The sequence below is a fragment of the Aegilops tauschii genome, chromosome 6, assembly GCF_002575655.3.
Source record: "Aegilops tauschii subsp. strangulata cultivar AL8/78 chromosome 6, Aet v6.0, whole genome shotgun sequence".
NCBI lineage: Eukaryota > Viridiplantae > Streptophyta > Magnoliopsida > Poales > Poaceae > Aegilops > Aegilops tauschii.
In genome coordinates this window covers 455,067,231-455,091,794 of record NC_053040.3, presented here as the reverse complement: position 1 = coordinate 455,091,794, position 24,564 = coordinate 455,067,231, and the positions used below count along the sequence as shown (strand labels likewise).

Here is a 24,564-nt window from a genome sequence, read left to right as displayed (position 1 = left end):
CGGTGTCAAAACCGGCGGATCTCGGGTAGAGGGCCCGAACCTGGGTAAACATTGTATCCCCCGCCTCCTGTTACCATCCGCCCATAGACGCACAGTTCGGGACCCCCTACCCGAGATCCGCCGGTTTTGACACCGACAGCCTGGCTCCAATGGTGTCCTGGGCGTTGATACGTTTCCAATGTATTTATAATTTTTTATTGTTCCATGCTATTATAATATCAATCTTGGATGTTTTATATACATTTACAAGCAATAATATATCTTTTTTTGGGACTAACCTACTAACTTAGTACCCAGTGCCAGTTGCCGTTTTTTGCTTGTTTTTTACTTTGAAGAATATCAGCACCAAACGAAGCCCAAATGCCACAAAACTTTTTGGAGATTTTTTTTCTGGCAATAAGAGACCTTGGAAGCTTCGGGAGGGGACGAGAAGACGAAGCGGTAGCCCACAAGGCACCAGGACGTTGGTCAGCCCAGGCCTTGTCTCCCACCCCTTTTATGACAAGCGTCGCAAGGTACTATTCGGCTCATTGCTGTCCCTAGGAGGATGCTGCTACATCAGCTCGCCAGAGGGTTCGGTCTACCTCCTTGAGCTGCAGCCAATACCCCGGCTGGTGAAGGTGGTTAACCAGTGCCGCCATGCCAAGAAAGACTACATTTGGAACAATCACATAATGTCGTTCCTGGTCCGTGGCACCCGTGGGAGGATGCTGATGGTGCGGTACTGGAGAGGCATGGAGCGCTTCGGCAACGTTGAGGCTTACAATCTAAAGGAGCTATTCACAGTGGGCAACATTACCGGCCGCATTGAGGTGTTGAAGGTGGACATCGCCTACCGGAGGCTGGTCCACGTGAGGAGCCTTGGCCGGTATGCGGTGTTTCTTGGCCTGACGCAGTGCTTGCACATCTCCACGGAGACATTCCCCTCCATTTCTGCCGGCTCGATATACCTGGGCTGCTATCATCAGCAAACTTGTGGGTTCAGCATCTATCATATCAACAACAAGAAGAAACATGGGAGGACCGAACCCAAGCACAAGTTCATCTTCATCGTAACCATGGGTTTAATTCCTGCTGCCAGACCCTACAACCTTGACGAGTATCTCACTACCGGAATAACCTTATATGCCTACGGCCATATCTATGCCGACGGCTGCCGTAGGCATAGATGGAGCTATGCCGACGGCCTGGTGAATACCGTCGGCATAGAAAAGCTGTCGGCATAGCTTCATCTATGCCTACGGCAGCCGTAGGCATAGTAAGGTCGTCGGCATACATCGATCTATGCCTACGGCAGCCGTAGGCATAGTTAGGCCGTCGGCATAGAGGTGGCCCTGGTGGCTCGGGGACAGACGGCGGGTTGACGCCGTCAAATCTATGCCGACGGACCTGACGGCGGCCGTCGGCATAAATATCATCTGTTTTTTTTACTAGGAGCTGCCACGTGGCAGAGCTATGCCGACGGCAAAGCCGTAGGCATAGTTATCCATCTATGCCTACGGCAAGGCCGTAGGCATAGCCCCGCCACGTGGCGCCTCCTGGTAGCCCCGAGAACTATGCCTACGGCATGGCCGTAGGCATAGATATCATCTGTTTTTTATTTTAAATTATTTTTATTTTTTAAAAGTTAAAATTTAAATAATTTAAATCTAACTTATCTAAACTTAAACATACACAAATTATACATCGACTTGGGGTAGAATTTTCCATAGATTATGAATACCCGGTTTGTTTTTATTTTTGAGTATGTTAGGAATGTGACCTCGTGTACTTTTGCATATATGTCCTTATACTTTGTTAAAAGCATAAGTAATTGATACTTGGATCGATTTTGACAAATTTTATATGGTTTTTATCAGAATCTTGAAAGGATTATGTTGCTATACTATGTTTCAAATTTGAACTAACTTAAATCATGTTTGCTTCAAATTTACATAAATTTTTTGATTTTTTTGTATATTTTGAGAAAAAACCCTTCGGGGGGTAGCAATGCCACCAGAGCATCGCGCCGAGTCCTCATACATGTCTTAAGGTGTGGTGGCACGTATAAAGAGGCAATACGCGGCTCCGGTGTGAGGTCCCCCCCCCCCTCACGGACGGCAATGAAATCGAAGCAATCCCTCTGCGGTTTTGGCGTTGCATGAAATAGTTCTGAACACTCGGAGTGTGACCAATTCATGAAATTTTTACACAATGCAGACACATGTGATATAATAGGTGTGGCAATTTCTTATATTTTTTAAAGATGCAAGAGTATGTGAAACCCCCCCCCCACTACGGATTGTTCTTCACGTGTCTACGAGTGTGGCCAGGGGCCTTTGGGGGCTAGCCATGCCACCAAATCTTGCGTTGGATCCTCTTACATGTCTGGAAGTGTGCTGTCAGGTGCAAACACCCGTCATGCGGCTCCAGAGTGTGACCCCCTTCACGGAAGGCGCTGCCGCCAGCACTTGGACGGGGGAAACAGTCGCGCCGGGTCGACACGAGGGGGATCCGATGGTGGGTTGGGCCCAGACCTTGTTCTGAAATGTTCCTATGGGCTGACCTATCACAATCAGGTGGAAAAGTCCGTTGGTCAAAGGCCGTCCGGTGTAAGTCAAAGGCCTAGATCTCCGGGTCAACGGGGCTAGGGTAAGGCCGGTCGGGGGCCTTCGGGGCTGGCAATGCCACCAAAACTTGCATTGTGTCTTAACATATATATATATATAAGTGTGATGGAGGGTTGAAATAGCCAACAGAGCAACAGGCAGCACACTTCCTTCACAAAACCGAACACGTTCTTTCTCGATAACCAGATACTACCTTGGAGATGGTGTAGTTTACAAGCGGCCTCCTGTCAGGCTTCTATGAAATATGCTCAAACTTTTACAAGGGCCATATGACTACACCGTGCCAGGTCCTGAGGATTTCCGGCATCGCATGATTTCCCGTGGATTTTAACGGCTAGATCCGGCATGCTGCCGAGGTACATTCACCCTATGGTGGTGGGTCTGCCCCTCCTTTGGTTGCACTAGGCCTACACATACCGCAAAGACATCATATGTGATTTAACAAAACACTTCTGGACATCATTTCAGGTGGTCGCCGTGCAGATCTGCAATTTCCCGCGTTGAAACCCTACGGATGCAGTAAATGTCTCAAATATTGCAGGCGGGCCCGAAAAATGCCATGTACTGGCACGTGTCATGCAATGGCCCCCTTTGAGAGCACGAGAAGTTTCGAGGTCAACGGAGCAACGGGCAACGCACTTCCTTCACAAACCGGACACGTTCTCTCTCGATAGCCAGATACTACCTCGGAGATAGTGCAGTTTACATGCAACCTCCGGGCAAGCTTCTACGAAACGCGCTAAAACTTTCACCGCACCCTACTAAACGCCATATGATGACACCATGCCAGGTCCTGAGGATTTCTGGCATCGTATGATTTTTGGTTCGATTTTAACGGCTGGATCCGGCATGCCGCCGAGGTACATTCGCCTCTCGGTGGTGGGGCATGCCCCCCCCCTTGGGTTGCACTAGGCCTACACATACCACAAAGACATCATATATGATTTGAAAAACCACTTCTGGACATCATTTCAGGTGGCCGCCGTGCAGATCTGCCATTCCCGCATTGAAACCCTACGGATGCATTAAATGTCTCAAATATTGCAGGCGGGCCCGAAAAATGCCATGTACTGACACGTGTCATGCAATTGCCCCCTTTGAGAGCACGATAAGTTTTGAGGTCAGCGGAGCAACGGGCAACGCACTTCCTTCACAAACTGGACACATTCTCTCTCGATAGCCAGATAGTACCTCGGAGATGGTGCAGTTTACAAGCGACTTCCGGTCAGGCTTCTACGAAACACGCTAAAACTTTCAGCACACCCTACAAGGGCCATATGACGACACCGTGCCAGGTCCCGAGGATTTCCGGCATCGTATGATTTTTGGTCGATTTTAACCGCTGGATCCGGCATGCCGTCGAGGTACATTCGCCCCCCGATGGTGGCGCCTACCCCTCCTTTGGTGCCGTCGTTCGATGCTGAGGGATGTCGCACGTGTCTTCGTCGGCGGTGACAGGCAAAGCCGAAGAGATGTTCCGTGCGACTGTTCGTAGGTCCCTGTCCGGACTCATAGTCGTCATACCGGACGCACCATTCCCCGATCCATTCCCTCCCCACCTCACCTCACCATCTCCTCCTCGCCGCCCTCCTCTCCCGTCACGGATCGTCGACGGTCGGTCCAAGAGGGTAGAAAAAAATAGAAGAAAAACAAAAGGGAGAACACAATTGTATGAGCTTGGTTTCTATTGGTGGAAACGTTTGTGCCACGGATCGATGACGTGGCGCATATCCATCCATCTATCCATCTAGCTGTCCACCCCACAACCATCCATCCATCCATCTAGAGAAAAGGAGAAAAAACAGAAAAAGAAAAAAGAGCCCACCCAACCCCTACCTCGCTCTCTCCCCACGAACCTCTCTGTCTCTCGCGACTCCTCTCTCCCCCACGAACCCCTCTCCCTCGCCGCCGCCACCACCCACGGCGGCCGGTTCCGGCGAGCTCCGGCGGCGCGCAGCACGACCCCGAGCTCCCCTAGGTCCGGTCCACCTTCCCCTCCGTCCAGAATCGGCGCTCCCGTCCTCCACCGACCCCGTGGCTAGCTAGGGTTTCGACCGCCACCCCTAACATCGCCGGGATCAGCCAGATCCGGCGACGGCGAGGCCAGAGCTCGACGGATCTGTTACGGGCGTGGCGCAGGTACGTCCTTCCCCTCTTTCCTCGCCCGGATCCACCCTCCCCACCTCACCTTCTCCTTTCCTTCCCTTGCTGCAGGTCACCTTGGTGCGGTCTGGACGGCGGCGACGGCAGGAGGGCGCCGTCCTTCCTACTCGAGGAGGCGGAGGACGAGGGGCGCACCTAGCTGGCGGCCCTGTCCTGCTCGAGGAGGCGGGGGCTGCCGAGCTCAAGCACGGCCACGACGACCCACCTCGGCAGGTAGCACCTCCATCTCCTCCGCCTCCTTCCTCTGCTCACTACTGCTGCTGCTAAGTAGAGGAATATGTGATGCACTGCACCACATGAAGCTGGCTATATCCTTCACCGGTAGCTAGTTTGATCTATCCTGACGGACAAGCTAACATACATAGCAGTAGTTGCTTTTTTTATCATTCCCCCACCGGCCAGAGCACAACGTACACACAGACGGAGGAAATCTCTAGTTAGCTTTCTTTTAGTTTGTCCTCTAATTTGTGATTGGCCATAGGCTCGTGACAATCTCTTTTTTTCTTTGTTGATGCTTATGATCAATTCCATAACTTACCAGTGTATAAGTATATAGCCCCTAGCCATGTCTACTTCCAGTCCTACTCGGACACACATATTCACATGTATTCTGCACGTACGCGTGGAATCACGTTCAAGGGAACTTTAGCACTACTTTACAATGTACATGAAGAATCGGTTTACTCCAATTGACAAGTAAAGTACAGTGGCCTAGTTGGATCCTGTGACAAATCCTGTGACAAATTCACATCCTAGGCTTGATTCCTGGCCGAGCCAGCTTTTACTTCAATTGACTGCATGATTAAAGTATAGATATAGATAGTATATTTGTACTGGTATGATGAACAAGAGCTTCCAGTTAATTACATAATATTGGTGATGTAGTTTTATTTGCTGTGTATGCTTGCTTAGTTGTCCATCGGGCCGCTCTCTTGTATGGTTTGAGTGCGCCAATTAGTTCGGCCGGCCTCTATGATTTATTATGTAGCTTCTGGAGTGCTTCTATCTATATTTGTGAAAAATTCGACCCAACAAAAAAATGTTAATCAGTCCGCTCTCTCAAAGTTGAGTTTAGGCTGCTGCATATGAATGATTTTTTTTCTTAGTTTGGGTGCTAGGTACTGATAGAGTTGGTGTATCCATAGATAGCATACACTTGCGCACTTTTTTGAGTTCTTCTGTTGCGAATGAGAACAACCATCATGGACCTCCTCTGTTTTCAAGCAGCTTGCTTCTCCATGTATGATTTATGCAGCATATACATCTTGCTCCTCTTTTATCAGTAGCAATGGAAGTTGATGAAACTTAAGTGTCGTGTTGTTCTAGAGATGCAAGGAGGGAGGGACGTCCATGGATTGGACTGGAAGGATTGGATGCAAACCAATGCACATGAGGAGGAGAGATGCAAGCCAGGCCATGACCTAAAGGTCCCTGCCGTGAACCCCTTCCCCTTCCCGTGTATAATCATGCTCAACAAATACTTGACATGATTTTGGTTAATCTTCAATTCAGCCCAGCTAGCTGTTGTAGTACTTGCTTGTCTCCTTCCAAATGTTGCCCTAGTCCGTTGAGTTTCTTATTGCTCTAGGTAGTACTGTTATTTTTCTGCTCTGTGATTTGGTTTGCATGGTTCCAGGCTCCCAGTCTACCGCTTTTGTTGCTGTGATGTCGAGCTCTGTTTTCTTTATCATGACAAGTTGCAAAATTAGTAGTGGGAAGTAAACTTTTGTTAACTTGTTGGCTGAACGAATGGAACTACTGTTATATTTGATTTGTTGCTCAACTAGTGCTGCAATGATGGAACCGATGATTGTGCATGATGCATCCATCCATTCTATCGGAGAGGCTGTGTTTTTTTCTTCTTGTGCTAAGATTGCTAGCATCACATATCCTATGCTTTTGTTTCTCCAGTAGAGCCTTGTGAGATTGATGTGTCTGCCACCATCCTCGAATGGTTGTTCAATAATAATGGTCCTAACTAATTACTAGTATGCGCTGCTGCTAAAACAACTTGCTCCTCGTTTGATTTCAAGGATGTTGTTGCTGCTAAAGTAGCAACAACAACGACAACAACCATGCTTTGGTTCCCCAAAATTCAGATTGCACTTGCATCTCTACATACACACACATATGAATATGCACCTCGGTTTGGTTCAGTTTGCATATTTACATTTGCTTTAACTTTGACTGAAACTATCTTGGTGACACTTGCATCAATGGTGTGTTCTGCCCTTGTAGATGTCCTTGGAGAAGATGGCCATTGGAGTGTAGGGGAGAAACAACCTTGTCCTGCTCGAGGAGGAGGAGGAGGACCACCCGAGCTCGACGACGATACGGCAACAGGTAGCACTCGCCTCTCTCCCAAGGTGAAGGTCTGATCCGCCTGTTTAGATGGTCTGCTCTCGTCTTATGCATGTGAGGGGAGACGAAAGCCATTGGACTGAATTATATTTGCATGTGAGGGGAGTGATCCTTTTGGTAGATGCAGAGTATAGATTCACAAAATTCACCACATGAGCGTACTACCTATATCCAAATTCTGGATACCACTTGCATCTTTTGTATGTACACATGAAAAAGCACGACGGTTTGCTTCAGTTTGTATGTGTCCAATTGTTTTTTTACTTTTGACTGAAACTATCTATCTTGGTGGCACTTGCATCTCCTGTACATACATACATATGAATCAGCACCACACTTTTCTTCAGTTTGTATGTGTCAATTTTTTTTGGTTGAACTTTGACTGAAACCAACTGGATGGCACCTCAATCTGTACATACACATGAATCAGCACCACCCTTGGTTCAGTTTTGTATGTGTCCATTTGTTTTTACTTTGACTAAAGCCAACTTGATGACACTTGCATCTTCTGTATATACATATATACATATGAATCAGCACCACTCTCTTTCTCTTTGAAGCTTGCCTTGAACAACAACTGATGCTTGATAGATACAACCGAAACTGGAGCATCTCTGTACTGTATGTATTAGTAGTATTGTTCGGTTCAAGCACCAACATGACAAGTTATCTTCAGCAAAAGCAATAATTTTCTGCCTTTTTAGTTTGATGCCCCTGTTCTAGGCGATTTTCTTTTGGTAAATTCAATGTATAGATTACATATTCATCCTCATATGTAGGATCTTCGGTTTGTTGTACTGACTGTATGCCACCTCCATCGTTGCAGCCTTGTCTCCCCCACCACCGCCCCTCGGCCTCCTATAATGTTGTTGTGGATTCTTAGAATGGAAATGTTATGTACATAAAAATATACTATGTTCTGTGGTTGCAAATCCATGGCTGTTGAATCATGTTTGTATAAGCATTTGTAAATAGCTAGCCTTGTTGGTTAATCTTTTTTTTTGGTTCTGGTCAGCAAGTATGCCGACGGCAATGCTGTAGGCATAGATGGCTGTCGTGACACTAGGGGCGCGCCACGTGGCAGGGCTATGCCTACGGCAAAACACGTGGCACGGCTATGCCTACGGCAAAGCCGTCGGCCTAGGTTCCATCTATGCCTACGGCTTTGCCACGTGTTTTGCCGTAGGCATAGCCCTGCCACCAGGAGGCACCAGGGAGTGCCACGTGCCAGAGGTATGCCGATGGCTTGGCCGTCGGCATACCTCTGCCACGTGGCTTCCCGTGAATCATCAGCGCTTTTGACGGCGCCGTCCGTTGCCGTCAGGCGAAAAACACTGCCGACGGCTAAACTATGCCGAAGGCTGACGCCCGGTCGTCGGCGTAGGCCCCTATGCCGACGGCTATACTACGCCGACGGTCTGACAAGACTACGCTGACGTGATCTACGCCGACGGTCCTATGCCGACGGCAGCCGTAGGCATATATCTATGCTGACGGCAGCCGTAGGCATAGGCCGCGAGTCCGGTAGTGTCTTGTACTCTATGTCAACCGGAGACACAACCTTAGTAGGTCATGTCTCAATCATACCAGCTCTTATTGTAGGGAGTACTCTCGCTAGTGCATATGTATGTATCCGTACGTGTGGCTGCCTGTTTAATTTGGCATGTGATCGATCAACCTTGACAGCAGCCAAAGAAAAACGTTTGCTCTCTATTTGGTGTAACTTTTGCAACCTAAATGAGCTGGCCTTTGTGTTGAGATTTCAATCGAGAATATGAACTTTTGATGGGGGAGTGCTTCGGTACACCCCCCTAAAACGTATAATGGATAGTATGGTCATTTCACATTAGGTATAGGAATACCCACCCGACGCTGTACGTCCGCGCGCGACGTCGTACGCCCGCCCGCGTATGCCGCATCCGTCGTTGTACGTACGCCCGGCCGCGTACCCGCACCCGTCGCCGTACGTCGCCGTCGTACGCCCGCATGTCTCCATGTTGGCGTCGACAGTTATTGGAGAGAGAAAAAAGACACGGTAGCCGCCGACGCCCGCCGTTGAAACCCTGAACCCTAATACATCCATGCCGTCTCCACGTCGGCCCCCGTCTGCACGAAGTCGCCGTCGCCCGGGTCGCCGCCCAAACAGGCCGCCGCGCGTGCCCCGGCGCCGTTGCCGCCGCGTTCCATTCCCGTCGCCCAGATGGCCGCCCACCCGTGATCTACGTCGCCGCCTCCCTCCGCGCACTACGCCTGCTACGACCAGCCATCGTCCTCACGCCGTCGACACCTGCCTCCGCCGGCCAGCAACGTCACGCCGTCATCACGTTCGTCATCGGAGAAAATGGATCCGGCTGAAATCCTCGCCGCCGTGCAAGAGGTTGGTTTGAGACATCGTTGTGCTTGATGAAATAATTGTTTTAGGGATGATGTTACACGGTGTTTGATTGATCCTAGAATTTTTTTTAAACATGTATAGTTAGAGGAGGAGGGCGATTATGATGGTGATGATTACGGCGAGGACAACGAAACCTCGTCACTGAATATGGATGAACCTGCTGAGGAGAACTACATGAGTTTGGATGAATCTTATAGTGGCAATGTAAGTGTGATCAATGTTGATAAGAACGATAAATATGATAAACCGCACGGACAATTACATGTTTTTTTGCATCATGCAGCGACATGGCGATGATGATGATATGGATATAGATGATTCATTTGCTGAAAGTGCACTCCGGGTATGTTTTTAAAAAAATCAGAGAAGAAATGACATAATAACCATATGAGCGCTTACATGTATTTTTTTGCAATGTGCGCAGATGGACGAGGACGGGACTTTGTGTGGAATATTGTGGATGATGAAAGTGACAAATCGCACGTTGATGCATCTCATGATGACAGCTCCAGCAAAGTAAGTTTTGAAACTTACATACATTACATATTAAAATATTAACTGACTGACATAAATGGTTTAATGCATTAATTTACAGGGAGATGTAGATGGTACAAGCGGGAAGGATGAGCATGTTGGTGATGATCTGTTTAATTTTGACATCGGATTTGATGAATATCAGCAAGAATCATTGGACATGCATTGGAAGGTCATAAGGAAGACGTTCAAGTCACTAGGAAAGGACTCACTGAAATATTCGAAAGGTCCTGAGGGAACTAAGCGCTTGAGAAAGTATATGTGTGCGAGAGCTGGGAAACGACAGGCAAAACTTTGTAGAATGGAAGGCAGGACCCGCAGGCTGAGAGGGGAGACTCGTTGCTTCTGCGGTGCGCATATAACTTTGAAACTTAATAAAGAGCGTGACGTTTGGTATGCCAGTCACGTTCTAGCTAGACCGGATGAAGTCACGTTTCTTCGGTCTCATAATCAGATAAAAGAATATCAGAAAGCTGAGATCTTAACTATGGCAGGTGCTGGAATCAGGAAACATATGATTTATGATCAACTCGTCAGTAGGTACGGGTCATATGCAAAGGCTGGTTTTGGGAGGAAGAAGCTTTATAACATGTGTTATAGAGAAAAAATGAAGTTGCCTGCACAAGGTGATGCAGACACTACCATTGGGATCATGATGACCAGAAGAGAGAGGGATCCAGATTTCTTCTTTGAGCACACCGTCAATGATGAAGGAAGGCTGAAAAACCTATTCTGGTGTGATTCTCAATCACGTCGAGACTATGTTGACTACAGTGATGTGACCGTCTTCGACAGCACATACAGAATGAATAGGTATGGCATGCCATTTATACCTTTTGTCGGTCTGAACAACCACCGTTGCACCACGGTATTCGGTTGTGCTCTTGTGTCTGACGAGACGGAAGATTCATATGTCTGGCTGCTTGAGATGTTTTTGAGGGCTCACTGTCAGAAGAGGCCCAGGTCAGTAATTACTGATGGAGATGCAGCTATGATTAAGGCCATCAGAAAGGTACTTTCAGAGGTTTGGCATCGTCTTTGCTCGTGGCATATTGAGAAGAACATGCAGAAACACCTTCATCATAAGTCTCTAAAGGAGTTCAGGTCTCTACTTTATTATGCCACTTCAAAAAAAGTATTTGAGGAGAGATGGGCAGCGTTTACCGCCAAATGGCAGTCGGAGAAAACAAAGACATGGTTACGTAGGATGTACAAGAAGAAAAGGCTTTGGGCTGCATCATATCTGTCTGGTGGGTTTTTCCTAGGTATGCGAAGTAACCAGCGAAGTGAGAGTCTGAATTCATGTCTTCACTTGCATCTAGACTCCGGTATGACTATTGTTGATATGATTGTGCACTATGAGAACTGCATAGTTCGTCTCCGTGAGAACGAGGCGCAGGACGATTACACAAACTCACAGACAGTCCCAGTACCAGTATTGGACGAGTGTAAAGATATTGAGAAATCAGCTGCCCGTGAGTTCACTGCGGCAAACTTTTATATCTTACAGGAAGATATGAAGAAGGCACGGGAGCTTGAGGTCCTTGAGAGACTGAGAGGAGCAGACACTCACAGATTCATACTGACATGGAAGGAAAATGGGGATATCAGATTCACTATGGACTACACCCCAGGTAACTCCGAAGAAACCGTGAAGTGCAGTTGCAGAAGCATGTATCACAAAGGACTTCCTTGCAAACATATTCTTCACGTTCTGATTCAGTTACGCTTACGTGAGATACCTAAGTGTTTAGTACTGCGGAGGTTGAGCCAAGTTGCAAGGGGTGGACTTCCCGTGAAGCGCACTAGCGATCTGTTTGCGTGGGGATGGGCAGGTGCAGGGGACAGAGCTAGGTACAGCGAGTTGACTATCTTATCTGCCGAAGCAACTCATAAAGCATGCCATAAACCATTTTTAGTCGACAAGTTGAAGGCGGCTCTGAGGGACATAATAGATAATGATTACACTTAGGAGGATGAGCCTGGTGCGGAGGTAAAGTTTGTGAACGACGATGCATTTGAGCCTAATCAAGATCATGGTCTTGTTCGTGATCCCGCAAAAGTTAACACCAAAGGCGCACCAAAACAGAATGTTAAAGGCCGCGGTAAGGATGGTCCTGATGTCACTAAAAATGGGCGACCTAAAGCTTTTGATGAGAAAAGCAAACGTCAATGTGGGCAGTGCGGTCTTACGGGTCATTATAAGTCCACGTGCCCTCAAAATCCTAAGTATGATTTTCGTATGTTATTGTAAATCTTATTGTTCAAACCAAATTTATTTGTTTATTGTGAATTAACACATATCTTACTGTTTTGGTAGGAACTTTGCTTGAATTCTGGAGTATTAAAGATTGCTTCGCCCTTTGATTCAAGACAGTTTTTTGATGGATTGCTATGGAAGATTGCTTCACCCTTTGATTGAAGACAGTTTTTTGATGGATTGCTTCTATCTATGTGATCTTTTATAATTGTTACATTATGTTATATGGGACTTATTGTACTTTGTTGATGTCAGACTATTTGCTACGATACCGACATAAGTATTTGTTTGATGACAGACTATGTAAAGCAAGAAGTATTTTTACTATGTTTATTTTGATGTGCTCATTATGCACTGTAGTGCCGTCGCTATTTACTGTTGATTTTCTGCACTGTACGGTCGCCGTCGCTTACAACCCCGACGTTTTTCTTTAAAAAAAAGCCCGACAAGTGCGCCGGCGGCACTGTCCCACAGGGCAGCGTCGGACGGCGGCAGCAGAGCGAGTTAATCAGAGGAGTTCGACTGCCTATGTGCCGCTATGTATATAAGCCGGTCATCGCGCGCTCCGTCGGGCAAGGTGGGACTAAACATTTCCCGTCGCCCCGCGTAGTACTTGGGCCGTCGTCGCGCCGCGTGGTACTTGGGCCGTCGTCGCTCCGCGGGCTGTGCAGTGTTATTGGGCCGGCCCACGCGGTCACGCGCGTCGCTGCAGGCACGACGGCTGCGATAGAAAAGGTTTAGTCCCACCTCGCCCGATGGAGCGCGCGACGACCTGCTTATATACCCGGCGGCGCATATGCAGTCGAACGCCTCCGATTAAATCGCTACGCTACCCGTCGTTCGACGCTGCCCTGTTTGACAGTGCCGTCGGTCAAGTCTGACCTCAGACTGGCCGGCGCACTTGTCGGGCTATTTTTTTTAAAGAAAAACTAAGAATGTCGGTGTTACAAGCGACGGCGGCAGTGCAGAAAAACAACAGTAAACAACGACGGCACTACAGTGCGTAATGAATACATGGGCATTTTTTTTAACATTTACCAGTACAGGAAAACATGGACTGTTATATCCAAACAATTTGACGACGGCAGAACTATGAATATGAATAATTCAAATTTAAAGACAACGGCATGAAGACAAAATAATAATCCAAATGTCATTCTCGACTTAAATATTCAAAATAGTAGTGTCTTCTTCGTCACAAGATATCAAAGTCGAAATAAATGTAAACATTATTTGAGCCTACAAAATTTTCTAGTACATAAATTTTGCCACATTTATTTCTTCTTTGCAAGCCGGGTAACTTTGTCCTTCACATCGTTGAGCGTATTTCTCTCCGAAAAAATAAGCTGCGCAATCATTAAGTCCCTCGATTTATCAATTGACCCCTGTTAGAACTTCATATTAGTACAATCCAAATAGTATTACATAATGAATTCAATTGAATATAAGCATTTGAAATAAAACCAGACCTGGGAAAAATGGCGTGTCCATTTTTCACCAGTCCAATATTGAAAGCATCGAAGAACAAATATTCCACATGAATTGCTGGTCCATACAAACAATGTTTCATAAGTTCGCATTTCAGGTAAGATATTAAAATGATATGAAAGTATTTACTCACCCGTCTTCTTGTTGTAGCATCGTATACGTGTTGATAGGCCAGGTAGACACATCCGGATAATTCACAGCACCGCTCGCATTCGCATCACGTATGTCATATCCAAGTTGTTTTCTCTGTTCATATATATAAAGCACGGAAAGAATTTAACATAGTTCAGCTACTAAATGATAGTTTCAATATGCTCATGAAAATTTATGCCGTACCAGCTCCTCAACTTTGTCTCTAATTTCACTGTCAAGTTCGGGTCCCATCAAAGAATCAAGAACCTGGAACTCTTCCTTCGGGCGATGCATGACGACCGAAACCGAGTAGGTATTTCCCTTATTAAGAGGAATCTAAATCTGCATCACAGCGAAAATATGATGTAATCAACACATACTCTCTTATTATTTATATCCCATATATGCATACATTAAGGCAGTTGAACTTACCTTATCTTTTTTAAAATACTCATCGGTGCATCTATTCACGGGTCCATTCTTCTTCGCCACAACTTCGTTGTCATTTTTTCCTGGCTCGGTGTCCGGTCTAAATTCAAGTAACCAATTGACCAGCCAGGTCGGCATTATATGACGATTGTCACCAACAACTCCCAACAGATACGACGAATAAGCATTGATAACCTGAAAATAATTTAAATGATGTATAACAATTTCAATTTGCATTGAATGCTAATAGAAAACACAACAATAACTTACATCACCGGTTAGCCATTGATGGTCAAGAATCTTACAAGCCCTCTCTGCACTACACTGAGACCTTCGCGCATGCCATCATTGAATATTTCCTTCTTTCTATATTTTGCTGACCGCTCATAAGCACGAACAAACTTAACACTAGCTTTAATCACATCGTATTCATCTTGAAAGACTTCTTTCTCGAGTAGTTCTGCAATACATGACGGTAATATGTTAATAAGTCAATGATAAGTAGTAAGTTCAGCTCGAAAACAATATGATAAAACTCACTTGCTTTTGCTGAACGTTTTGCACGCTTTGTCGGTATAACTGGCACATAAGGAGACTTTATAAGGTTTGATACCTTCCGCTTCCGTTTCCCTACAACCTCCTCCTGTACCTCATCTTCTCCAATAGAATCTACGGATCCACGTGATGCGATTTCATATGTTCCTAAAGATGTAACGGATTTCTCATCAAATACCTCAGGAACTTCGATAGGATCTTCTTTATCACCCTTGAAACTATCAAAATATTCAGGTGTGCAATAATAAGGTCTCTTCTCTTCAGAATCATTAATATCATCTTCATCATCCTCTTGCACATTCTTTTTTCCTGGTGTTTTGAAATTGTCCATGCCAGGATTATATACAAATTCTTTAAGAGGTTTTCCATCATAGTTTCTAGTTTCACTATTTTCACCATACTCATTCTCTTCTTCTTTTTCAATATCACCGGCTTTGTAGAATACAACGCTTTTGTTCAATTTCTCCATGACACTCTGTGATTAAAAATTAGTTGTAATTAGTTATGTCACACATCAAAAAACAAAGTGAACGGCAAAATAAGAAAACTTGTACCTGTATGCATAGCTCCGGCATACGAAGCATGTCCTTACGAATGTGCTTCAGCTCAGTCAAAATCCGATCCATAATAGGGTTCCGGGTAGCTGAAGCCTTAGATGTACTCACACCTGTTCTCCTTCCAGTAATGCTAGACTTTCTCGTACTGGATTTCTTGTTATTTTCAGCCTGTTCCATTCTAATTTTGTTTAATCGGTACTCTTCAGTAATGGTGTCATCGATCTACAACATAAATAAGAATCATACAATCATATTTAATTAATAATTAATTGCAGACTTAAATGAAAAAAATATATTTAACGTATTACCATTCCAACACCACTACCATATTGAAAGTCGTACTTGTCTCTTTTCTCTGCTGCCGCTTTTGTCCAATTCCTCATCAAGGGGCTCAACAGCGCTAAAGGATCATACCGCGGACCGGTGCTTGGCTGCACCTTCTCCCAATATAGATACTGCAAAACAAAAAAAACTACCATTTAGCATATGTTACACTATTATTACATAATACAAATATTCAATTTAAAAAATAAATCATACCTGCAGAAGTGCTAGGTTGCCACGTGGCCATTCCCTAACACGGCCGGGCTGCAAGACCATACCAATCTCCGACAAACAAAACCGCAAAGTGAATGCGTTCCAGTTGAACTTTTTTATCTGCCTGACATCTTGCACTAGTGCATAATAATTCTTCGGAATGTACTCATCAGACACTGGTGCAATTATAGTCCCTAACAGGACGAGAAACGCCATCCGAACAAATTCATCGTCCGCGTTTTTATTTCTCTCAATCTTCTCAATAAGATCATCAATCAATATTTTACCATTCTTCTTGTTAACAAAACTAGATGGCATTTTTTTATTGCTTTGCCTTGGTCCATATTCAAAAAACTAGAAACATCCACTCCTTCATTCTTCAAACCAAATATAGCGAACACATCATCAGGCCTCAGTGAAATCAACCCTTTTTTTTCAGCTGCCTCTTGGACCATGAATTTTTTACTACTAGGATTGTAACCATGAATCATAAGTGCAACCAAATTATCACGCATCTTGACCGAAGGTATTCGTAACATGCCCTCCATCTCCGTTTCGTAAAATGTAAATCGCTGACTTGGTGTTAACTTATTAACAAGACTAACCCACTTTTCTACGGAACATGCAATCACACCATCGATGTCCATACTGCATATAATAATATCTATGTGACGTTGCATGCAGCTAATGTGTTATATTATGATAAAAATAATAAAAGAAATACCTACCGACGACGACTAGTGCGGGTGACGGCGACCACAGCGGCTGACGGCGGCGTCTGACGGCGACAGCTGCGGATGACGGCGGGCGCTGATGGCCGGCGCTGACGGCGGGTGGTGACGTCGACTAGTGCGGGGTGACAACGGGCGTTGACGGCGGGGCGACGCTGTCGGGCGGGGAACGACAGTGTGGGCGGCGGCGGCCGACGCAGATCAGATCGGGCGCGTCGTCGGCACGTACGAGGCAAAAGTGCATGCGCGACGTGATTGGGCGATGTGCGCGATTGTCGGGAATATTCCCTCACCTAGCGACAGCTCGTGCAGATATTTGCGGCGTCGGGCCCGCGGCGAATATTAAGTGGGCGACGGCCCGTTGATTTTAATAAGCATATGTCTACAGTATCAGTGTGGGCGACTGCTAGTTTAGTCCCACCTCGGCCGCTGAACGACGCCCCGACCAGCTTAAATAGCCGCGCCAGTTAACCCATACATGGTCATATTTAATATTGTGATATGGCTCTACATAACTGCCCGGCAGTACAACTGCCCGGGCAGTTAGGTAAAGTCACATCGCACTATTAAATATGTATTTATTTATTTCTAGAATTTTGTCATTTTGTGTATTTTTTTAAATTTTACACGAAAAACAAACATGTTTCTAACATTTTTTTACTCCGTCAAACGTCACGAAACTTTTTTCACACGTTGGCATCACCATCCATAGCACCCACGCCAATTTACATACTTTTCCGACGCTCTACGGATTTTCTATGATTTTCCGGGCCGAAAAACCCGAAAACACTGCCCGGACGTGACGCAACGTGCGTTCGTAGTCGGATTTCGTTCATCTCTGGCGTGCGCTACCCGGGCGGGTCCCCACACGCGCTGGCAAAAGTTGGGTGCATTTCGGCAAACCGCACGGGCACTTGCTGTGGAAGCCGGTGGTTTCGGTATGGGTGGAGGGGACCCTCGGTCGTACGTCTCTCCGTCGCATCCGCCAAACTCGCTCATTTTTTTTCCACGGGCCACAGTGACCATGCAGGGCACGCACGCCAAAATTTGTCGCGTTTCGACGCTCTACGGATTCTCTATGATTTTCCGGGCCGAAAACCCCGAAAACACTGTCCGGACGTGACGCAACATGCGTTCGTAGTCGGATTTCGTTCATCTCTGGCGTGCGGTACCCGGGCGGGTCCCCACACGCGCTGGCAAAAGTTGGGTGCATTCCGGCAAACCGCACACGCACTTGCCGTGGAAGCCGGTGGTTTCGGTATGGGTGGAGGGGACCCTCGGTCGTAGGTCTCTCCGTCGCATCCGCCAAACTCGCTCATTTTTTTTCCACGGGCCACAGTGACCATGCAGGGCATGCACGCCAAAATTTGTCACGTTTCGACGCTCTACGGATTCTCTATGATTTTCCGGGCCGAAAACCCCGAAAACACTGCCCGGACGTGACGCAACGTGCGTTCGTAGTCGGATTTCGTTCATCTCTGGCACGTGGTACCCGGGCGGGTCCCCACACGCGCTGGCAAAAGTTGGGTGCATTCCGGCAAACCGCCCACGCACTTGCTGTGGAATCCGGTGGTTTCGGTGTGAAAAGATGTGTACGGAACACCTTTTTTTCTGTTACCTTCAAATATGCCCAAATTTTTGTATCGCATTGTATCTACATGAGATTCATGCATGCCAATTTTCTGTGCATTTTGGGTCTGTTTGCATTTTGCATTTTCTACGGTTTTTGGCGTCGACAGTTCAAAAACACTGTTATTAATCAAAATTATTTCATACTAATTTTTTTTTAAAATTACAAATTCCTTCTTCTAATTTCGTTTTTTTTTCCTTTTCCTTTCTTCCTCTCTTCATCTTTTCTTTTATATAATTTTTATTATTCGTTTAATTTTACCGGTAAACTATTTAATTTTCATTTCTTTCGGGTCACTTTTATTTTATAAAATGATTCGCTTTTTATAATAATTTTCATTCAACATTACGACAGTTCATTTTACATTAAAACATAAAAAAACTTAATTAAACAGGACTTAACCGAAATTAATTAAACATAACGACCTAATCTACTCGTCGTTGTCGGAGGCGGCGAGGTCGACGATCTCCCCCGCACCGACGTCACCGTCGTCGTCATCGTCACCGTCGCCGTCGTCCCAGTAGCTGCCTCCGCCGTCGCCCTCCTCCGGAGCCACCTGCGGCTGCACCGCTTCGATGGCCGCCGCCGCATCCAGTGCGGCCTGCAGCTCGGCGGCCTCTGCTGCCGCCGCCATAGCCGCCGCGGCGTCGAGTGCGGCCTGCAGCTCGGCGGCCTCTCTCGCCTCCGCGGCCGCCGCTTCTGCCTGCGACTCCCGCAGTGCGATGAGGTAGCCGGGGCAGTCGTCGGGGTCGCCGTCCTCACGCAATGCAAACTGCTCCGGCGGGATCTCGATGACGGGAGGGGAGGTGGGCCGGGCGAGGGCGGGAACCGGACGGCGGGACGAGCTTGGAGACGACGCGGCCACCGGAGGGGGACGGCGGGGCCGGCGCGGGGCGGAAGACGAGCCGCGCGGGGCAGACGACGAGCCGCCCGGGCCAGATGATGAGCCGCCGGTCCGTGACTCCCGACGAGCCTGCGCGACGACGGCCCAGTAGTCTTTGCCCTCCCAAAACCTAGCGCGGCCGACGATGTTCCACCGGCCGCCCTCGTGCCGGCGGAGCTCATCCAGCGACGCGTCGGGCCCCCTCGTCGGGTACCCGTCGGCGGTGATGCGAAAGACGTGCGGCAGACGGCAGCCCGGCAGCACCATCATCCCGAGACGGATGAGCTCGTCGGTCTCCGGCGTGCTCAGGCTCGTCGGACACGAGCCGCCTCTGCCGCTGGACGCCATGGGGGCCGCCGGGAAGGGAGCGCGTCGGTGGATGGGGTGAGCAGGGCGAGGCGCGTCGAGTGGAGTGGGGGGGAGGCAGACGGGAAAGGAGCGGCGTTTTAAAGACGGGTGTCGGTGGTGGGGGAGGCAGTCCGGTAGGTGACCGACGCCCGGCGTAACGCCGGCATTAATGGCGCATCGGGCCGGCGGCCGCCTCGGGAACCGCCCTTGACCGACGCCTAGACGGCACGCAACCGCCAGTCCCACACGTCGCGTCGTGTTTTTTTGTTTTTTTTTTCATCTAGCCGACGCCACGTCGCCACGAGTACGTCGCTCGACAGGTCGCGTCGTGTTTTTTTTTCTTTGGTCGTCGTCGTACGTACGCGGACGGCGGCGTGTACGGGGAGTCGACGTACAGCCCCGTCGCGCGGGCGGCGGCTTTTTAAGTGCTGGGACGATCCTACCCTTTTTAATGAAGGGGTACGGAGCGATCTCAGCCGTTGTTGTATTTAGGGGGTTGTACCGAAGAAGTGACTTTTGATGTCCTTAAATATACTGCAATGAATATGTGCACAAAAAACACGGGAGGGCAGTTTGTTAGATTAATGTTTTTTTTTCTCTTGTCATAAACTCGCAAGTACGTATTGGATTTATAGTTTATATCTATCTATTTTGTGTCGTTATTCTTTCAAGATGAGATAGACTCCACAGCAATGTATCACTGTAATCAGGCTAGATGCACCATTGCAATGGACAAGTTCTCTATTTCGCAAAATAAAAATACGAATGGACAAGTTCTCTGGGTCTTCTTGTGTTTCCTGATGTTGACATTAGATACTCTTCAACTGCTCACGTACGTTTGGTAGTACTCCCTCCGTTTGAAAAAGTTTGTTCTAAGCTTATTTCTTAAATGGATGTATCTAGCATATACTTGGTGCTAGATATATCCATTTGAGGGACAAGTTTTTTTGAACGTCGAAAATCTATTTTACGGTATAGGCGCTTATGACCTCCCCCTCTATGCCTTGCGGTAATGATTCCTCTGAAATTACGACCTTTACCACAACGGTGCCGTCCATGGATCAAATTATTTCGTGGATTGGATTTCACTTGCCGAAGTATTTGGATATGGTAGCTTGAAAAGCAGTTGACACAGTAGTAATGCTAGCTGATAGAACACAGTGTGCTGCTCTTCCAAAAATGCAGGAAAGATGTGATGACTGAGCATACGGATATGCTGAAGTGGACTGGAAATAGCCAAGTATATGGATGATTCTTTGAACATATGTCTAGTGATTTACACCCTTGCATGTTATTTGGATAATTATACCCATAATTATTACATTGCTTTTTCAGGACAAGGGTGAGGTGGTTTTGTCCCATGTTCTGGTTACTGAAAAACTCCAGAACATTTAAAGGGGTGCAGTACCCATTCATACTCGTTGAGAGCGTTCCGATCATGGTACGTGAAGCACATGGCCTTGCTGAGAGAAAAATGAGGTAGGAAATTGGTAGAGTCATCACTTCAGTGTTTGAATGATCATAGCGCCCGGCTCAACGCTGGTATTGCACTTTGGTCCAAACTTAGCTACACGCATACTATGATCAAATCAAATCATAAGCATTAGTGTTGCTATGGAGATGGATGCAAGAATATGGAGATGGTAAACCGAAGGTCACCACTATGTTTTCTGTTTTTCCTTCTCAACAGAGGATTTTTTTTTTTGTCGAGTGTGTTTAAGATGTTGGTTTGTGACCCATCATCGCTGATCAAGTCAAATGATTTGATATATTTTATGGTTTACAGTCCGCGGAAAATGTAGATGAATAAAGTGGGATCAAATAAGCTAGTGAAACTTCAATTTCACCAACAGCTTATTTTCTGTACTGCTGTATGTACGGTGTACTTGTTCAAATAATCAACGGGCATCACCACTATCGACAATAATATTGCATTTCTTAAGCATGCCAACACGTGTTGGAAACACGATCATGGTGTAGCAGCGAGGCTCCCGGGCAGCTATAGCGCAGCTATCGCGGCTATTTTGCGGGAGATTTAATACTATATATGGTTATAATGCCTCCAAGCCTAAATAAACGATCCATCCGGGACAAGTTAGACTTCTGGCCCCAAATGCTTAGTAAGAAAAAACTGTGTATAATTTTTCTATCGGGCACGGGCCGATTAGGAGGCGGTCCGTGATGTCAGCCGGTGGAGGGAGATACCGAGTGACAAGTGAATTCTTTTCTCTACGCACCGCGGCCATGTACCCGTGAGTTAAGTTGAACTCGTTTGACAAATATTGCTTAGTCTTTTAGTGGATTATTAAGAGCATAGTGAACTTCTGTTGTTGATGCGGCTATGGCGGAAGCTTTTGCGTTGAGAGAAGGTCTCCTTCTAGCACAACATGTGGGTAAAATTCCTTACTATTCATATATATTGTCTTCGGGTAGTTCAAATTATGAAGGATGGAGGTTTCTCGGCTACTTCAGCGACAACCGTGTATGCTGATTGCTATATGATGCTTATTTCTAGTTTTAATTATATGCTTGCGTGAGCCTGCTAGGAATGCTCCAGTTTCGACTGATACCTGTATCGGGGACGATGACGCCCCCTAGCTTTATTTTAGAGAGTCTTCTGAATGATGTAACCATTTTATATAATCAATAAAGGCCATGATGACTTTCCTTAAGAAAAAAGAGCATAACGTTCCTGGATAGAGTATTACAAGAACAAGAACAACAATTAATGGGCCAAATGCAACACTTGGCATGGATCAACAACTCAAAGGAGAAGAAATTTGCACTCGATAGCATAACATTGTCATTTTTCTGGATGGAATACTAGTGTTGAGCCACCCACTCTTATTACATAGAGACAGTGTTACTACTCATTCATACCAGCCTCATCACCCAACATTTTCTCTAAAAAAAGATAAGTCACTGGCATTAAAGCCGAGTTTGTTGACTTGACTTTAGTCCCGTCAATCCTTTGCAGACACAAACAAACATGCAACCAGATTCCTTTTACAACCACATTTGCTTTTCTCACGTAGAGATCACATTTCCAACCACTTGAACATTTTGTAACAAAGAAAATAAATCTATGTGCACATTTCGCGCTCTGTATGTACGTATATTAAAGAAAAAGAATTGGTGTACAACATCAAACTAGCTTCATTCATATCAGATCAATGGCTTGGACGAATGGTTATGCTTTATTGACTATACAACATCTCATCTTTTACTGTTTGTCTCGCATCCCATGTACTATCTTTTGCACACCACTTTTGTTACCTCGTTTTCCTCTAGCAAGGTAATGTGCTTCACGTGCAGTGATCCGAATAGGGGATTTTTTTTATCCTCACTACGTTCTAGCCTTGCTACTACCTTGCTGCGGTGGTGGCTGCTGCTACCGCTTGGGGAAGCTAAACACGAAGGGTCGAGAGAAGCATCACAAGGTGAAGAACTAACCCCAAAAGGCAAATGGCTTATGCTATTATTGTTTTTTACCATTCTTTGATCTTCCGTGCAACAGATTGCACATGGTAGATCGTCTGATCGTGACTTGGTACTGATCAGACTGCAGAAAGCATGCAGAATTGCATTACCGGATTTTGCACTAGAAGTATCCGTGGGTGTAGCCAAGATGAAAACAGTTGTAATCATCCGTGATACAAGGGTAAGTTGCCATGATATTCCTGGGACACAAGCTCTTTCGTTAGCCAAAGTGCAGCACACACGCACAGTGAACTACTGAACCAAAGAACGATAGTTATACCCAGAAAGAAAATGCAGAATCCTGATCCCTCTCACTCCCAAAAGGCCAGGCGAGACCATCATTCTGATCATAATAAGTTCAACTTAATAATTGACCCTAGTACATGTCTTTATTATTCAACTATATTTTGCCTTTCGTATGCTTCACTTCCTTCTCGTGACTATGAAGGGATGGTCATGGCGTTCCAATTTGTAGGTAGTTGGTGGTGGCCCACGAATACTTAAAGCTTGTCTTTGTTTATTATTTAATACGAGCACTCTATAGTCACTCCCTTGGCCTCAGCAAACCAGTTGCGTTGTTATATATGTTGTTGATCACAAATCCAATTACTAAGTTGTACTGTATAGAATTTAAGACTTTGGAACAACCTCTCTTTAAATACACACAACCACCATATATATGTAAATGACAAAACACACAACCACCATATATATATGTGTGCACGCTGCACACAATCAAAGACATTATAAGAGACACCGTGTCTCACTAGATGTAGAGGCACACCATATACAACCTAACATATACTTGTGTCAATCTTGGAACTGGAACCTGGTGAGAGAAGCGGAACAACCAAGTTCCCAACGCTAGGCAACATACTCATATTTATTCGTTTGAAAATTATAGTTGATGCATTATTCAAGTCTCCAGTTAGTAATATGCTACTAACCAAGCTCTTTTGGTTTCATGTCTTTTGGGAAATTTAGGAAGTGCCCAGCAGTTATGCTACTAACCAAGCTCTTTTGGTTTCATGTCTTTTGTGAAATTTAGAAAGTTTCGAAGCGTATCCAAACTACCCAGAGAGAAAATTATGTCTTTATTGTGCTATCAACCATACTATATTTTAATTAAAGTAAAATGTAAATAAATATGGGGAGTTTTGTTTTTTACTTGGGAGTCGTTAGATAACTTTCATCGATGTGATTTTTTTAACATGAAGAGTCCTTAGATAAGGGAGGGTAGTACCCATTCATAGTGGTTGAGAGGGTTCCAATCATGGCCTTGATGAGAGAAAAATGAGGTAGGAAATTGGCAGACTTTGGATAATGTGATGAGGCAGGAGGTTGTGATCACTTCAGTGTTTGAATGAGTATGAGTGGCTAGCTCAACACTTGTATTTGTAGTTTCACTAGTAGGAAAAGGGTCAAATGTGAAGCACATTAGTGCCGGTTTGATTTTGAGCCGGCACTAATGT

The 24,564-nt window shown here is 46.1% G+C and overlaps 3 protein-coding genes and 1 long non-coding RNA gene across 5 annotated transcripts; 3 read left to right on the top strand and 1 right to left on the bottom strand.

Moving 5' to 3' along the window:
* Window positions 1-707: 707 nt before the first annotated feature.
* Window positions 708-9,119, top strand: LOC141026290 (uncharacterized). Its single transcript, XM_073502436.1, has 2 exons — window positions 708-1,102; window positions 8,664-9,119. The coding sequence occupies exons 1-2, from the start codon at window positions 708-710 to the stop codon at window positions 8,749-8,751; spliced, it is 483 nt and encodes a 160-aa protein (XP_073358537.1). The 3' UTR covers window positions 8,752-9,119.
* Window positions 4,421-8,125, top strand: LOC109760556 (uncharacterized). 2 transcript variants are annotated; one of them, XR_002232353.4, is made up of 5 exons: window positions 4,421-4,748; window positions 4,824-4,985; window positions 6,099-6,199; window positions 7,011-7,115; window positions 7,960-8,125. It is a non-coding gene; the product is annotated as an uncharacterized lncRNA (long non-coding RNA). The 2 variants fall into 2 exon arrangements; XR_005760722.3 differs by having other exon boundaries at window positions 7,011-8,125.
* Window positions 9,120-10,549: 1,430 nt separating the features above from the next.
* LOC120966615 (protein FAR1-RELATED SEQUENCE 5-like) lies at window positions 10,550-12,429 on the top strand. The gene is made up of 3 exons (XM_045230455.2): window positions 10,550-11,074; window positions 11,573-11,696; window positions 12,383-12,429. Exons 1-3 carry the CDS (start codon window positions 10,550-10,552, stop codon window positions 12,427-12,429), a joined length of 696 nt encoding a protein of 231 aa, XP_045086390.2.
* Window positions 12,430-14,278: 1,849 nt separating this feature from the next.
* LOC109760554 (uncharacterized) lies at window positions 14,279-16,338 on the bottom strand. The gene is made up of 7 exons (XM_073502159.1): window positions 16,024-16,338; window positions 15,792-15,938; window positions 15,481-15,705; window positions 14,912-15,401; window positions 14,677-14,831; window positions 14,375-14,566; window positions 14,279-14,284 (listed from the first exon to the last, which is right to left on the bottom strand). The coding sequence occupies exons 1-7, from the start codon at window positions 16,336-16,338 to the stop codon at window positions 14,279-14,281; spliced, it is 1,530 nt and encodes a 509-aa protein (XP_073358260.1).
* Window positions 16,339-24,564: the final 8,226 nt, after the last annotated feature.